Here is an 18,287-nt window from a genome sequence, read left to right on the forward strand (position 1 = left end):
AACAAATGGAAAACTTTGGTACAATCCTGGTTCAGCCACAGTGTGTCTGTGGGGAAAATCATGTAACTTTTCTGTGTCTTAGTCCTCATCTTGTAAACAGGGAGACCTCAAGGTTAAAGAATACTTAAGAGAGGTGCCAGCCAATTATATTGATTTGTCTCCTAATTTGAAAAAAAAATGATAATATGTTTCATGAGACAAACAGGGACATTTGAATACTGAGTACTAAGTAAATATTGAATAAGAAGCTGTCATTAATTTTTAGGTGTGATAATGATATCATAGGTACATTTTTTAAAGTTCTCTTTTAGAGATACATACTAAAATATTTACAGTTGAAATGATATGTCTGGGAATTCCTTCAAAATTGGGGGGGCAGGAGTGAGTGGTGCTATTGAAAAATAAGGTTGCTCATAAGTCAATAATAGTTGAATGATAGTTGAAGCTGGGTGATGACTCTATTGAAGTATAGTTTGCTATTTTCTTAAATTTTGTTATGTTTTAAATAGATAAACGTGAGCCAAAAATAATCTGTGGTCCCTTCAAATTCATAGTAAAATTTTGATTTGAAGATTACAAAGAAAAGAAAATGGTTATCCTATTTTTTGGTAAAATAAGGATTTATTATTTTCGCTGAGAATCATAATTAGTAATGATACTAACAACTACAGTGTTCTGAGTAGGCCTACTGACAGCATTAAAGACTTTGGACCATCCTTCAAATAAAAGGAATTTCCTATAATTTTTAAAACACCTTCTCAAAGGAGAATGACTTCTATTTAATTGTTAAAGCAATCTTAAGAATCCATAGATAGCAATATGGGTGAAGTACAGCCAAGTCTCAAATTCTCTAATAAAATTTTGGCAACAAGATTGACAACAGAGAAACCTTAGTTGGAATGCAGAATTTCTGTAAACAGTTTTATTCTCTGTTGTAGTGGAAATGGAAATAGATTTTATTGTCCTAATGTGCAAATATTAACATATTCAGTATGTGAAAATCAATAGTACCACAGTTTACATCCAACAAAATTATTTTTTTATATTTATTTATTTATTTTTGAGAGAGAGAGAGAGAGAGCGAGAGAGAGAGAGAGAGAGCGCGCACGCACAAGCAGGGAAGGGGCAGAGAGAGGGAGACAGAGAATCTGAAGCAGGCTTCAGGCTCTGAGCTGTCAGCACAGAGGCTGACACGGGGCTCGAACCCATGAACTGTGAGATCATGACCTGAGCTGAAGTCAGACGCTCAACCAACTTAGTCACCCAGGTGCCCCAGAAAAAATTATTTTATGTTCTGTTGTCCTGAAACACCAACAGAAATTTGGTAAAGCAACAGCAATGATGTTCAAAGTATCAAAATGATGCATGAGAAAATGGTGACGTAAGAGAAATCTAAGGTTTCCTTGACCTGACTGAAAAATTTTAGCATGATGTTCAGTAAAACAAATGTCTGTAAAAAGTCTTTCAGAACTTACTAGAAAACTGAAAGTAACAATGGAGATAAATAATACTAAGGCAAGTTAAAAAAAAAAAATCCCTCCTTTAAAAAAATGAACTTGTAATTCCCTTGAATATTTCTCCAAGACAAACCCCCAGAATACTATCTTTAGTTATTTGGTTTTCTTAGCAAAATATATTTTCTCTGAAGTTATAGTTGGGATTATCATTGAAAATATCCTCCCTCCCTAAATCTGTTTACCTGCAAACAGGTAGAGACTCCTCTAACCCCATTCCATTATCCCAATCCTTCCACAATCTTTTTGCCCTTTCTCGTGCTTATCACTTTTCGTGTAAACTTCCCACAAACATTAAGTAGTGTCCATGCTGTGGCTAAAACCATCTGGCTTCCAAAGTGTTGCAGTTAATCTTTAAAGACAGTGGTATTGCTAGGTCATTAGGGCTGGTAGGAGGGAATGGATCATCTTCAAACTGTGACTTAAAATAGCCAAGTCACACCTGAGCCTTCCAGTGGCAGCACCCACCCCCTGCTCTTTTCTCAGTGGATTTGAGTTACCTGCCCTTCTGTTGACCTACCCTCCTTCTCAGGTGACATTTCAAGAACCCATGCTACTTGAGCCACCTGTTATTTTTAGATCTGGGGTTAGTAAATAGGAGGAGGCAGATTCAAATTAGGGGCTATGAAATTGATTTTGGTATCTTCCTCTCCTTTTCAGCCTCTCTCAAGAACTCCTGCATTCTCTCTTCCTATTTCTTCAAGGGCTGTATCTCTTAGGCAAGCAATAAAAATGTAGAACTAATAAGGGCGCCTGGCTGGCTCAGTCGGTTAAGCGCCGACTTGGCTCAGGTCATGATCCACAGTCTGTGGGTTTGAGCCCCGCGTCAGGCTCTGTGCCGACAGCTCAGAGCCTGGAGCCTGCTTTGGATTCTGTGTCGCCCTCTCTCTCTGCCCCTCCCCTACTCACGCTCTGTGTGTCTCTCTCTCTCACGAATAAACATTAAAAAAAATTTTTTTTTAAATGTAGAACTAATATACTGGTTAAGCCCATGGGCTCTGGGGCCAGACAAGCTTTATTTATTTCCAGTATCTTACTGAAACTTTTCTTTTGAAGGTCACTGACTATCTCCTTATGGAAAAATCTAGCAAATTTATTGTGAAACTTTTTTTTCATTACTCTATAGCGTGTGTCACTGATGGCCACCTCTTCCTACTTGATATTCTATTCTTACTTGCTCTTGGATACCATGTTCTTCTGATTCTTCTTAAACTCCCCTGAGTATATCCTCATGGTTCCTTTAAGAACTATTTCCACTCAATCTGCTATTAAATTTAAGGATCCTTTCTTTTCCTTTTGAATGCTCTCCCAAGTTGAACTGCTCCAGTTTTACAGCTTTGCCTATCACCTCTATGCTCATGCATCTAAAGTTTATTATCTTTCCCTGGGCTCTGAACTTCATATTTCTGTCAAATGGATGTTTCCATTTGTATTTCTAGTCACCACATTTAATTCAGCCTCATTGGGTTGAATTTGCCACATTGTCCCTCCTGGGATCAACTTTTGCTTCCTTTCCACTTCTCACCACTCTCAAGGGCTTCAAATTTTACAGTTGTCTCTGGATGGGTGCAAGGGAGAAAAATCTAGTGAGTTTTATCAATTCTTTCTTTGAAATGTCCTGTAATATCCGTCCCATCCCCTGCTTGTTAGCTGTAGCCCAGACCCTTGTGACTTCATGGAAGTCATTATCACAATGCCTTTGCCACTTTCTCTTACTTGCCCCTCTGTTCTCCCAATTGTTTTTTTCTTGGAAGAATATTCTCAGCTCGAAATCCACCATAGTTCATTTTTCTGACAAGTCTAAACTCCTCTACCTTTCTTCAGTGCCTGTGATAGTTAAGCCAACTCCACTAACAAACAACTTTCCAGAGCATCCAGATATGAGCCTGCTGCCTTCACCAGCAACTCCTGGGCTCTTGCCGGGCTCATGAGCCCTGTTCACATTGTTTCCCTAATTTAGAAATGTCCTTCTCCTTACCCACCTAATTCCTAGCCATCCTTTAGGCCACGACCCATCTCTTCCATGAAACCCTCTCTAACTCCCGCATTCAACATTGTCTCCGATTTATAGCCCATTCCTCATTGAAGCTCTCAATTATATACAGCGTGTTTTATTTTTAAGTTGTCTATTTTTCTCCAATGAGATGGTAACCCCCTCCAGGGCAGGAACTTAAGACAGTGTCTTACCATTACCATGGGTTTGCTCTTGTTAAGTGAGCTTAGGAAGACTTCTTAGTCTGACTGAAGGTAAAGTCTGATAATAAACTTGTGCTATGCTTAACAAGTATGATTATGTTGTTAACTCATAGATGTAAAAATGATTTACATTTTATAAATACTTACAATGTCCCAAACTCATCCATGCACATTGATTAGATTTCTTAAAAGTTTACTTATTTTGAGAGAGTGTGAGAGCAAGGAAGGGGCAGAGAGAGAGGGACAGAGAGCACCCCAAGCAGGCTCTGTGCTGTCAGTGCAGAGCCTGACATGGGGCTCGATTTCACAAACCGTGACCTGAGTCGAAATCAAGAATCAGAATGCGTAACCACTGAGCCACCCTGGCAGCCCCATTTATTAGATTTTTATACAGCAAAAAGTCTCATTTTTCACATGAAGACCCTGCAATTCTGGGACATGGAATGACTACCTTAAAAGCTCACAGGGCTGAAAAGCTGGAACTCTCCACTAAAACACAATGCTTTCCACTCATTTATTTCTCTGTAGTAAGATCTAACTTAAGCAGTGTATATGGGAGTAATAGAAACTATGATTCAATCTATAGCAGCTTATTTAGGTTTTAACATAGAAATGTCTGGAGCAGAGTGTAATGTCTCTTGTGTTTACTCTCAGGGCCCCCTTCCCAGTGAAATGTAGCAGCATCCATTCAGTTCAACTCAGAAACCACAGTCATCTTCAACATTGCCCCTCCCCTCACCTTCTCACGTCCATTTCATCATTAAACTTAATTTTATCACTTCTATTTCTCTTGAATTTCTCCACTTGTCTTCATGTCTCCTGCACCTTACTCCAAGCTTCCAGCACTTACTGCCTCTAGAAGAGTCTCCTTACAGCTACTCGTATCCTCCCCAATTTGTTTTCCAGTTAGAATACGCTTTTCTGATGCAAATCTGAGCATGTCCCCCTATTCCTGGGGAACTTCAGCAGGCTTTTAAGCACCTATGTAACCATCCCCAGATCTTCAGTAAGACCTCCAATGCTCTTCATGGTCTCACTCCATCTCACTCCGCTCTCTCTTTAGATCTGATACATTCTTTCAGTGTCTCACATATGCCTGCTACTTCCTATCATAGGTTGTTTCCCTTGCCTGGAACACCTCCCCCTACTGTTCCCCTAGTCAATTCCTATCCATCCTTTATCTATTACTTCAATTATGCTTTCCTCCAGAAAGTGGTCCTTGACTCTCCTGATAAAGGCAAATCTCCCTAGGACATATCATCTCTCAGCATAATGCAACTGTCCTCCATCAGTTACCACAGTTGAATTTTTTATTTACTTCTGTGATTACTGCTGGTTTCTGGTTAATAGTTCTTTTTCCCACTGGACTGAAAATTTGTTGAGGCAGGGGTAAGTTCATCCCCCTCACACAGACCTAGCATCCAATTAAACACTTCAAAAAATATTTGTTTCATGAATAAGTGAATGAATAATTGCTACTAATAACTACCGGCCATTTTAGTTTGGGTAATGATTTTATGTCAATTTGTGGATAACCAACCTCAGGTGACTCTTAACTACCACTGTGCCAACAATACTGGAACCCTAGCCTTGTGGTCCTATGATAAGCGAACAGGTGGACAAATCTACCACCAGCACATTGTCACTCCTCACCCCTACTGAGCAGATGGCTTTAAGTCATCAGCATCATGTTTGTTTATAGCGAAGAGCTACGAGCTGAAATTCTCCATTCTAGAGAGCAAAGTAAACATAGGTGTCGCAATACTTTGCAAATGTGGAGGCAGTAAGTTGAACTCAAGACAAGGAAGTACCACATTTAAAAAGTAGCTGGATATAAGAGCAGATAGAGTATAGCTATGCTAAGTTGTGTTTGAGACAAAGTGTTCTGAGTCTGGCACACTGTTCTCCTCATCTCTGGCATAGGGCAGAGCACAATAAGAAGTAGGTCTGGCTTGGGCTCCATCCATGTGCATTTCTTTCTGAATTATCTACAAGGCCTTATTACAAGGCAGGACCACCTTTAAGACCACTGTATAACAGGGGCTTTGAGGGTAGTACAATAAGCAGTGCATATTTTCAATACGGTAACAAGAGGAAAGGGATGCTCATCAGATTTCTCAACTTATCATTTGAAAGGGCCAAATTCTTATGGGTAGGTGCAAAAGACAATTAAAAGATATATTAAAAGAGGAGGAATAATTACCTTTCTTGAGTAGAAAAGTCCAGGGTATAATCACTAGCTGGAGTAAATCTTAGAATGTCTTTTATTTGCAAAATGCTACCAAGTAGCTGGGTAATAATTCACAGAATTCATAAAGCCTTAAAAGACTGTTGCCTTAATGGAGTTTTTTTTCTATTTTACTTATTAAGATCACCTTAATAATTCATGCATGGCAATACCTTTAACGAGCAACAAAATCTCACGTATCTCATTTAAACTTGGCAACTCTACTGACAGTTAATATAGTCTCGTAGCTCTGAGCCAGCAATTGTAGAGGGGCCTTAGGCTGTTAGTAACTGAAACCATCTCATTTATGATAATCCCAAGAAAAGTTATGTCCTAGATGAATAGTTGAATTTTATGATCATTTGCTAGGAAGATTTATTCATTCTTCATTTGTGGGGAAGCGAGGGACCAATAATGAGCCCAAACTGTAACTCCCGTTCCACATAATTGCACTGGTTGCTTTGCTTCTGTCTTAATGGCAACAACTGATTACCATTTTTTTTTGGGGGGGGGGGAGGGAACAGAATTTCCCATCAAGATTTTAAAGCTTTCCTATGATTAGCACCTCCTTGGATTGTGAAAAGAGAGAAGGTCAGGGAACACCATCCAGTAGGCAAGGTGAATTCTCTGTATAACTCAAATAAAGCACTTTTCCAGGCAATTTTATTAAGCCACCACCATTTCTTATGGACTCAATGAATGACACATTCATAATTGTTTTTCATATAAAAGAATGCTCCAGGTGGTAATTCTCGAGATACTGTTTAAAATAAAATTTCAAAATCAGACAATAATTTTAATACACTTATTTGCTCTATCTATTGATATGACACCACTCACTGCTATACCTACAGTAGTCTAACAACAGACTCCTTTAAACCTATTCTGTATGCAATGTGCCTGTTTTAAATTTAAGTGAATCAAGTCGGAGACTCTCACTGATCCATATACTGTTTTCTTGAATATGCCATTCTTTAAAAATGTTAGAAATAAAAGTCAGTATAGGCCCGGCTTTTGGGAAAAAAAAAAAACAAAAAAAAAAAAAACAGAACAATGTCACCACAAAAACTGGCTTCTATTTTGCTTATTTTTTTTTATTCCTCCTTTTTTTAAAGTAAGCTCTACACCCAGCATGGGGTTTGAACACAAGACCCCAAGATCAAGAGTTGCATGCTTCACTGACTGAGCCAGCCAGGTGCCCCCTATTTTGCTTATTTTTAAAAGTAAACTCCGTGCTTTGTGTGGAGCTCAAACTCGCAACCCTGAGATCAAGAGTCACATGCTCTACTGACTGAACCAGCCAGGTGCCCTTATTTTGCTTCCTAAGATCACCTTGTTCATTCATGGCTGGCAATACCATCAATCAATAGCAAAATTGCATGTATCTCATTTAAACTTGTTGTCCTAAAAGCTGATATGCCAAATTATATCAGATTTGGGTTCACTACATGCAGAAGCATCCATACCTGGTATAGGGAGGGAGAGGCAGAGTGATTCTGGTCCATTTGTTGAAAGTGTCTGATACCAGGATCCGCTGCAGGTGATAGCGACTGCATTCAACATTGGTAGGTAGACAATCCCTTACCAATGGGTGCCATGATAATCCAAGGTCTACTGAGTATTCCAATTCAATAGCTGAAACAGGAAACACCATTCTGAATAGAAATACATGTATGTAGACCCAGGAACGGTAAATACTTATATCTTCTTATGTTTTAATTTCACTCAGATGTCAATTTGATTTTTCCTCCGTATTTATGTTTCCTATTTTGAAATGTTTCCCGGTTTGATTTTTCCTTCCATGCAATATTAGTTATTATTTTTCACTTTCCAGATTAAAATAAATTTTCTTTTAAGGGGGTATGATCAAGTGAAACATAAATTTTCCTAAATCACTCCTTATAGTGAGAAACTTTCAGAACAAGCATAACAAAACCATTGTTTATATGTAGTTAAAGCAACAGTAATGATAGTTATATATATATTTATTGCTTAATCTAATAGTTACAATATATTATAAAATTATACAAACTATATATAATTTGAGGTACTGTAACTCTATGGTATCTATTTAATAGTTAACATACAAATACAAACGTAGTAACCATATATTTTAATGATTACTTTTTAAAAAGTTTTAAAAAACTGAGCAACTTTCCCTAAATTTGACCATTCAATAGGGATCCTGACCAATAATGCCAGTTTTGCTCCTGATACAGGTGAAACTTCTTACAAGTTGCAAAATTTCTTTTGCTCTTATCCTGCTCTGGTGTGTTGTGGAATATACTGGGAAATAAGAGAAGTATCAGGAGGGACCTGAAGGACATGTAATTTGTGCCAAAGAAGGCAGTCAGGCTGTGGGTCTATGAAAAGATACTTTTCTTTTTCTTCTTCTGAAAAATTCAACTTATGTTCTATGTTTTGTATTTCTCTTTAAGTGTTTAGAAACTGCTTCAGGCCCAACCTCCCTATTGAAATTGCTTCCTCTAAGGCCGTGATTCTCAATCTTGGCTGCACACTGAAATCACCTGGGTACCGTTAGAAACCACTAATGCCCCACCCCCTGGGTCCCACCCCCAGGGATTGTGATTTCACTCTTCTGGGGCACAGCCAAGGTATCAGGAGATTTAAAGCTCCCCAGGTGATTGTCATGCACAGCCAGTGTGGGACCACTCACTTCAGGGAGGTTCCTAGCAACCTTTTCTAGTTAAATACAGTGGTTCATCTCAGTCTTCATTGTTCTTGTTCTTCCTACAGCGTTGAATGTTATTGATTATTCCCCAATTCTTGAAACTTTCTTTTCTTTTGGAGGACATTATTCTGAATCCCCTCTCTTACTTTCCTGTGACTCCCATGCTAACTAGCCCAGCTGTGGGCATTCTTCCAGACTCCATTTCTGGTCTTCTGTTTTATGTGTATACTCCTTGGGCTTCAACTATGACCTGTGTGCCCAGATTTGCTAATTTTATGTCTCCAAGCAATTTCATTAATTCGATAAATGTTTGCTCAGCCTGGCATTGCACCGGATGCTGGCCTATTGTGGGTGCACAGTATAGAAAAAGTTCCTGCTTTCCATATTGTAAGTCCTCTTCACTCAGGGGATCTCCACTAAAAATTACTTCTAGGACTTGTTGTGATGAGCACCGGGTGTTGTATGTGATGAATCCTTAAATTCTACTACCAATATTACACTATATGTTAACTAACTAGAATGTAAGTAACTTGAAACAGACAAAAAAATAAATAAATAAAACGAATTCTACCCCAACTAAAGAAAAACTCACCATTTTCCCTAATAAATAAACATCTTTTCTTCACTACTAAATTCTTTTCTTTTAAATGTTTATTTATTTTGAGAGAGAGAGAGAGAGAGAGAGAGATTACACAAGCAGGGGAGGGGCAGATAGAAAGAGAGTGAGAGAGAGAGAGAGAGAGAGAGAGAGAGAGAGAGAATCCCAAGCTAACAGTGCACTAACAGTGCAGAGCCTGATGCAGGGCTTGATCCCATGAACTCTGAGATCATGACCTGAGACAAAATTAAGAGTCCGACACTTAACTGACTAAGCTATTCAGGTGCCCCTCTTAAAATTCTATCAATGGCAATGCTTTTGCACTTGTTTTCTGGGTTCAAAATTTATAAATTATTTTAGAAATTTTACTCTTCTCTCTTCTTTACCCTCTGTGTTCAAACTGTCAGCTGGTTGTGAGATTTTCTGCTTCTTTCCTTTTTGTTTGCATTGTCTCACATCAATATTATCCATCCTATTTCTCTTCATGCCACCTCCTCTGGAGATTACCATTGAGGCTTCCTTATTGGGATTCTTGCCTACCCACCTTCATCAGCTTTTGGGCTCATCTCCCAGAAATACACCATGATGCTTCTCTGCACTTGAGTCCTTTTATTCATGTCCTTGTCAGGTACAAATTCTTTTTTTTAAACTTTTTAAAACATTTTTCAAATCTTTTTTTAATGTTTATTTTTGAGAGAGAGCATGAGTGGGGAGGGGCAGAGAGAGAGAGAGAGGGAGACACAGAATCGGAAGCAGGCTCCAGGCTCTGAGCTGTCAGCACAGAGCCCAATGCGGGGCTTGAACCCACGAACGGTGAGATCATGACCTGAGCCAAAGTCAGATGCCCAACCAACTGAGTCACCCAGGTGCCCCTATAAATTCTTGTATGTGCCTTGTAAGGCTCTTCTTAGTTGGCAACTCTGCTTATCCATCTCTGCTTTCCTCTTTGATTTTGTCATTCAGTTCAACCTTTCTCAAGAGGCTGTGCCAGCCTATAGTAGAAAGTACACAGGAGGGTAGAGTGTCAGTCCTGGTGCTAGTGCAGGCCTATTGTGTCATAGCTTACCTCCTTGGGTTCCCATCCATTTCTTATGCTACTGAGGGAGTAGGCATCTAGAACCTTACCACCCTTTTCCATTTTCAAAATCAGCACTTTCCTCTCCTCCACTAGATGCAAATATTGCCTGTTCAGGCAGGTCTGCTCATGGCTTTTGGCATGGACTAGGAGGACCCCCACCTCTGTCTCTTTGCTTATGCTGCCAGCCTAGCTTGGGGTGTCCTTTCTTCTCTATTCACTCTTCAAATCCACTGCAACCATCAATGCCCACTTGAGACAGCTTCTTTGTGAAATCTTCCCAACTCCTTGGATTGGCCATCCATTGGTCATCTCACTCTCCTTTGAGCTCTCATCACATTTGGCATCAGCACCAATCCACAGATCACTTGACTTTGTCATTTATTGCACTCTAACTTTTGGAAGTATCCCCTCAACTAGACCTATTGAAGACAGATGGGTACCTTACACTTTTCCAAGTTCCACCCCTACTGACTAGGTTAGTGCTGACTAATCAATCCTGAGGTAGAAGCTGCACTTCTGGGAGTCCCCTTAAGATATGTCCACTAAGTTCAAACTAGCAGAAATATGAAAAATCTGGATTTTGTAAGACCTTGGAAGTAAACAAATTTGTCAGATGTTGGCCCCCCAGAATCTAAAACAGAACAAGGTCCTTGTGAACATTCTAGTTTGTATCTCTTGGAGGAAGAATGATAAGGGGTGGTAAAAGGCTGGAAGACTACCAGAATCCCAACAGGTTTGCATTCCAGTGAAGGCTCCAAGTATGCAATGATGTCAGTTTTTATATCTCCTAGGATAGGTGTGTGCGTGCGTGTGTGTGTGTGTGTGTGTGTGTGTGTGCAAGTCATGTGTGAGTAGGAGTGTGTGTGTGTGTACAACCTTGAGGATGCAAACTGGTCACAATGAGGGTGGCCTAGAATATGCTATGACCTAGAATGGCAAAAGGTATAAGGCAAAATGGGAACAACAAAATGTCATGATTCCTGGGGAGTTGGAAAGAAGACAGTAACCAGACTAATCTAAAGCCCTATGAATTAAAACCTATGCAAATGCAAATTTATGTGTAAATCCTATGGCTTATTCTGGCATTCTCTATGTGATGAGAGTTCTAATTCTGCAAATCTGATCGTACAAGAAAATTCTGGATTTTCCAACAAGAGATAAATTAGGGGTTATTATATCTATCTATCTATCTCTCTCTCTCTCTCTCTCTCTCTCTCTCTCTCTCTCTCTCTACCTGGAAATGGGGTAATGTTCCTCTACCCGGAAATGGAATTTTTACCGTAACAGGAGTCTGTGACTGAGCAGGAGGCAGCAAAATCTATCTGCAGGAATGAATCCTCATTCACAGCAATGTCTGTGGTGACCACATAGCGGGTGCTGGCCTTTTCAATGAAGACTAGGGCATCTCCAGTAGAGCCACACACAGGCATCTTGGTGCCTCCTGGGTGAAGCAGCCATTTCCTACTATCCAGGGTTGTGAAATCATCCTCCAAGACTGTATTACCAGAAATATTTCCTCCAATAAGAATCTGAAATGTATTTTCAAGAAAACAAATTTTTAATACGGTTTCAAGAGACGAGAAGAGTTCAGTCTTTTTGTTTGTTTTTATCTGTCAGATTGCTCAAAACTGGCATCATACAGCAAGCATACTGTTTGGGGCCTTTCAGAATGCTTTTGTTTATGTGGTCTGCTTGCCCATCTGGCAAGAAGCTACAGAAAACAAATTGAAGTATTGACAAAACCATTCACAGCCTTCATGGGCCAAATTGTGCCTTTGGAAACTACATGCACCCAAGCTGGGAAAGCAAAAGTTGGCTTACATGTGATTATTTTCCATGTGAAATTTCTATTTAAGGACAGTTGTATCCTAAAGCATTTCAGTCCCAATTTTTTTCATGGATTCTATCATTTGTTAACAGGTTCTTTGAGATCTATTTGATATGCATTTTATTATGTATGAAGATCGTTTAGAGGTGTCCATGAGGCTGTTAGGAATATTTACTTATTTCTTCTTTAAAGGCTAGGAACGAGGATTTGTAAACTACTGCATGTGGTACCAGTGCTAATTTGCACATTTTCCTTTTCAGAGAATTATAACCTCACATCACACTTGATAAAGTCCCTCTATCCATATGGCAGAATTCTCTATGAGCAGGACCTGGGCCTTCTGTTGTGTTGCTGGTTTTTATAGGCTCAGGCAATTGAAGCAAAAGAGAAGGAAAGGAAGCTAACTGCCATATCTAATCTAGCTGTATGCCCTTGGGCAAGTCATTCAATTGTTGGTCCTGGGCTTCCTCTACTGAGCGAGGGGGCCGGACTGGATGCTTTGTAGGCCACATGCAGCTCAAGTGCCAAACATTACAATAGTTAATCCTGAGTGGACTGACCTGGTCGATAACCCAGGGACTGTAGAAGTGCCCATTTTCAGATGGTTGCCACCAGCGGAGGCGAGTAGAAGTGGAACGGGCCTTCAAGGGTATCTCCAGGGCAATGTACCTGCCCACATTGCTGGAGTTGCTGAAAAGGAACTCTTGAAGGAGGCTCCATGAGAGGCCGCCATTGAGTGAATACTGTAGAAGCACGGGTTGGCTCCTGGGGTCAGGAACACCTTTACCACATCCCAGCCTCATGAAGAACTGCACGAATCTGACATGAGTAAAGTTTACTGTAGATTTTTTCACTTCAGTGAGAAATGCACACCATTAACATAAGACAAGCACACAGGGTAATATGGGGAAAGTGCACGGTTTTAAAGAATATGATGATTTAACAAGTGTCTAAAGCAATCATTTCAAATCCCAATTTTCCTTGTTAATGTAAGAGAGTTAATGAAATGAAAAAAAGGCAATTCTGTACTCAAGTTTATATTTTGTACCCTTCCACAGAGGAGAGTCTGAGGGAACTGAGCATTCCCCAATCCTGTTGCTACTCTATAAGAAGATGGGAGGGGTCCAAAGCCTCTTCAAGTTTGGGAGTGTGTATTGCTATCTATTTAAGACAAATTTGTCCTTAGTATCTGAAGCTGGAAGAATGCTATGAATGTAGTTTATGCCGTTAATTGGTGAAATCATCCATTTTCAGGTCTTACCAGTTTTTCAGATCTCATGTTATTGGTTTTGGGAAGACACATTTAAATTCAGCAGTTGTAGTACCTCTTTGTGAAAGACCAGGCATCTTTTGGAAGAGGTGTGTCGAGCCTGGGCCTCTTTTCTGTCTTTTGTGCCAGGGGCAGGAAAGTGAGTGTGGGGTGGTGGTAATAGTGGGCTGTGCCAGCCTCTATTGCTGGGTCTGGGATGGATGAGACTGGCCGTCGAGAATCATGGCGGCCAGCCAGTGGCAGCCTTTCCAACTGGCAGGGAGGTGGACAGAGTGGCAGCAACCAGCTGGGGTGCCAAGGAAAACTAGCTCACATGTTATCTTTGGCAGGCAAGCGGCTGGTGCCTGGTCTGGCCACTATGCTAGCTGGTAATGCAGAATAAATTTCATGTGTAACCCAACACATACACCCAATTATGTATGCATGTCAAACACAGGCAGCATATTGGGGCTCATAATGAAAGTTATCAGTTCCATATATAAAACCATGCATTCTTCATGGGTTCCTCCCCTCCCCCATCTCCATTAACTGGGCACTCATTTATCTCATAACCCCAAGAAAATTGGGATTTTACATGGAGCATTTTGAGGTCAATATATGCAAATCCCACACAGCATGCTACTGAGATGAGATAAATAATGGAGCTTTTTAACACTGGATTAATGAAAAAAAAATACATAGTGCCTAGTGACGTTTAGAACTATAAAAACAATAACCATTTACAGAAAAAAGCCTTTTAGCCTATTGTCTATTGTATTGGGAAATGTTTATATTAATTTAGTTATGGACAAATCTATGTCAGAATTATTTTGGAAAGATCTAATAATTTCTAAATTAGAGAACTTGGCTGCTAATGATAAATCTGAAATAAAAAGCATCAAATTAAACCATATGCATTAAAATAGGATGAAGATAAATAAAATCTTGCTTTCTATAATAGTAAGATTATCTCACAGAATTGTATTTTTATGAGGCATGCTCAAATTTATAATTCAATAAAATAAAAGATTTAGGTGAAAGAGAAGGATAAATATGTTGAGATACATTTTAAGATTCTCTGAAATGTTCTGAAAAACAAAAACACGACTTCTTTGTTCACTTGCAAAAAATAGGTCAGGGTTCCATTTTACACATGTTAAGTTGTCTTCTTTATTTTCCCGGCTAAGTTTTTGGCTCATCAAGTGATCAAGGGATATACATCTTGACAGGACATAATCCTCTGAGCCAGTTTAAAATGTTTGTTTCTCAATGGCTGTGCTCAAGTCAGAAAATGAGTACCTAGAAAGCAGGAGCAAATCATTGCAAAGAAAGGCTTACAAAGAATAAGGCTACACTTCAAATATTTTTTACTTAAACTGCTAATGGATATAAAATCAATTGTGAATAATTGGAGGATGCATCGTATTTCAGTTAAGCTTTTACTAAGCATGGTGTAGATAATTTTCCACGTAGTCCAAGTGCTCATGAAAAGTATTCTCTAGAAGGTGGATAAAAAAGATGCAACATTATTTTCTGGAAGTGAAAGGAAGTTAAACATTGTCATTTCCTAGTCACTGTCTTATAACCATCACTGTCTTGATATTAACTTTTGTCTGTTTAGCTATGTTTCATTTCTGATCTAGTTTATTTTGCAAAGCTCTCTGTTTTAGAATAGAAATTATGTACATCATGTCTTAATGGAGTCTTAGATAAGACAGCAGCTCAGCATGTCCCATGGATAGCCTTGCCCTTCACATGTCTGCTTTTTTCTGATGTACTTATGTTCTGTTACTGTCTATCACAATGTGGTTTCTCAATAGCATCCCAAAATGTTTACCTAGCGTGTGATAAATCCAGATCTCGTGTTGTCAACATGCGCAAGCCATCTTCATTGAAAAAGAGGTTGTTTCCACTGGAAAGGATTCCACACTTCCGAGATGGCTTTCCACCACTCATTAATAAGAATCTATCAGATTCTAGCTGACCTGAAAAAAAAAAAAAAGAAGTAAATGTGATTTACCTATGACCGCAAATATAGGCATATTCTTTTTTAAAGGACAAGGGCCTTATGTAGTTTTGAAATACAAAGTCATAAATATCGAAGTCATAGATTTTGGGATAAGAGGTCTCTTCAACAGTTTAGCTTGTGTGAATTGTTTAAACTTAGCTGGATAATTTAAGGGTCCACATGATAGAAGGGGGAAGAAGGCTTTTTCTGAGTATCTATGATCTAGCCAGATGGGTCCTTCCTTTCTGCTCTTCTACGCTGCAGAAAATGACACTGGCTGGTCAGAGAGTGATTCTGGCCAAAAGTAAGAGCATGATGTAGCTTTTCCACTGGCTTTTTGATTGTATCTTTGCTACTCTGAAGACAGTATCAGGCTGGTGTTATAAAATATTTTTAAAAAACACAGTTTTAATGGGAGACATTACAGAGTAATTTAATATTTTCTAAATACTGTCCTTATAAATCTCTTTGGATACTTACCTTAGATCTAGAGAATTTTTTGATTGTGGTAAAATGCACACAACACAAAATTTATCTCTTCCAATATTTTATTATTATTTAAAAATTTTTAATGTTTTTTTGAGAGAGAGAGAGAGAGAGAGACAAAGCATGAGTGGGGAGGGGCAGAGAGAGAGAGAGAGAGAGAGACAGAGAGACAGAGAGACAGAGACACAGAATCTGAAATAGGCTCCAGGCTCTGAGCTGTCAGCACAGAGACCAATGCAGGGCTCGAACTCACAGACCATGAGATCATGACCTTAACTGACTGAGTCACCCAGGCCCCCTTATTATTATTAATTTTAATGTTTATTTATTTTTGAGAGAGAGAGAGAGAGAGAGAGAGCGAGCATAAGTGGGGGAGGGGCAGAGAGAAAGGGAGACACAGAATCCTAAGCAGGCTCCAGGCTCTGAGCTGTCAGCACAGAGCCTGATGCGGGGCTCAAACCCACAAATCATGAGATCATGACCTGAGCTTGAAGTTGGATACTTAACCCACTGAGACACCCAGGCTTCCCTCCAACAGTTTAAAAGCAAACAACTCCATGGCATTTAGTACATTCACATTCACATTGTGCAATCATCACCACCACCTAGCTCCAGAACTTTTTCATCGCCCATAAAGAAAACCTTATACCCATTAAGCAGTAATTCCCCTTGCCAATCACTAATCTGCCTTTTGTCTCTATGGATTTGACTATCCTGGAGGTTTCACATTAATGAAGTCATATGATTTGTGGCCTTTTGTGTCTGACTTCTTTCACTTGGCATAATGTTTTCAAGGTTCATCCATGTTGTAGCATCCATCAGTGTTTCATTCCTTTTTATGGCTGCATCATACTTCATCGTATTGATATACCTAATATACCTAATATTAAAATGTACTTTAAAACCATAATTATAACAATTTTATAAGCAACTTGGGGAAAAGAAAAAAAAAGCTTTTAATCTCACTACTCTAAAACACATAGCCATGACATTAGTTCAAGACGTTCTCTTAGAATATTTTTCCATTGTTTTATCAGAGTATATCTCCAAGGGATATAATAATTGTGAATAATTTCAATCGTTATAGAGTATAACATTATCATCATGTTATATCCTTTTTTTTCTACGTTATAACATTACCATCATACATAATGACATTAGATTCTAGATATAAAACCAAGGTACAGAAAGCAATGAGAGGCTGCTTATTGAGTTGATGACAAACAATGACAGGAATTTACATTTCTGGAAACTTGTTCCCTCTACCCAAGATTAACCCTCTAGAGACATTTTTTCTTTTTCTTTTTTTTTTTTTTAAATATATAATTTATGGTCAAATTGGCTAACATACAGTGCGTAAAGTGTGCTCTTGGTTTTTGGGGTAGATTCTCGTGGTTCATCGCTTACATATAACATCCAGTGGGGAAACATTTTCTAAAATTATCATTAATCATAAATTACACGTGATAGAAAAAGTGGTGAAAATAGCTTTAGTTTTCTCAATCATGGTCTTGTTCATTCTCACTGACCATTGTTTCAAAAAAAGAACCTTATACAATTCAGAACTAACTGAAGGCATGGGTGGTCTCAATTGTAAGGATAAATAATGAAATATTAAAGTGGAACTTAATGATTACTCTTTTTGTTTTTAAGTTGGCTTCATGCCCAGTGTGGGGCCCAATGCAGGGCTTGAACTCACAACCATGAGATCAAGACCTGAGCTGAGATCAAGAGTTGGATGCTTAACCCACTGAGCCACCCAGGTGCCTCAATGATCACTTCTTTTAATTACCTGCATTTAATATGTAAGTCTTTTTCAAAGCTACATAGAACTTATTTTAAGTGATTACCTTCAAAATCATCTTTGAGAAAATCAGGATTTTTGGTGCTTATTTTACAAGTTGGACCTGAGTAGCCGGGATCACATATACACTTGGTTCCATTGATACAACTCCCATGTCCGTTACACATCTCTTCACATTGGGGACCAATATAGACATTGTCAATGGCCCATGTCACGGGCTGAGAGCCAGCAGGGTAAAATCCTTGGTACCATCTGAAACGCACAGATCTGGAAAAGAGGTACAAGTCTTTTAAAATGGAATGAACAGAACAATACACTTTCAAAGTAAGTACATCTGATCAATGAGTAGTGGGCAGTTACCACCTCTGCACCACAATCAAGAAGTAGAAAAAACGAGTTGACATTTCAAGAACACAAACTCTATTCCTCAATCTCCAGGATTTTGCCAATTATGTTCCTATTTCCTGTAAGCCCTTCCCAATCCTATCACTGGGTCGAATTCCAACTGACCTTCCATCTTTTTCAATATTGACTTCTTTGGTGAAGCTGTCTCCACCCTATCTGTCTACACTCTGCATAACTAATTTTTTTTTTAGTAAACTGAGGT

At 39.0% G+C, this 18,287-nt stretch overlaps 1 protein-coding gene across 3 annotated transcripts in view; it reads right to left on the reverse strand.

The window, feature by feature from the left end:
- The window catches only part of RELN (reelin), a 532,794-nt gene that overhangs the window by 53,558 nt on the left and 460,949 nt on the right, over nt 1-18,287 (reverse strand). For all 3 annotated transcript variants that reach the window (XM_040472867.1, XM_040472866.1, XM_040472865.1), the window contains exons 42-46: nt 17,727-17,947; nt 15,220-15,367; nt 12,694-12,952; nt 11,585-11,834; nt 7,404-7,572 (exon numbers count right to left, since the gene is read on the reverse strand). In XM_040472867.1, coding sequence (XP_040328801.1) covers nt 7,404-7,572; nt 11,585-11,834; nt 12,694-12,952; nt 15,220-15,367; nt 17,727-17,947 — 1,047 coding nt within the window. The remainder of the gene's footprint in view (nt 1-7,403; nt 7,573-11,584; nt 11,835-12,693; nt 12,953-15,219; nt 15,368-17,726; nt 17,948-18,287) is intronic.

Source organism: Herpailurus yagouaroundi, unplaced genomic scaffold (assembly GCF_014898765.1).
Source record: "Herpailurus yagouaroundi ecotype Mexico unplaced genomic scaffold, PumYag 100, whole genome shotgun sequence".
NCBI lineage: Eukaryota > Metazoa > Chordata > Mammalia > Carnivora > Felidae > Herpailurus > Herpailurus yagouaroundi.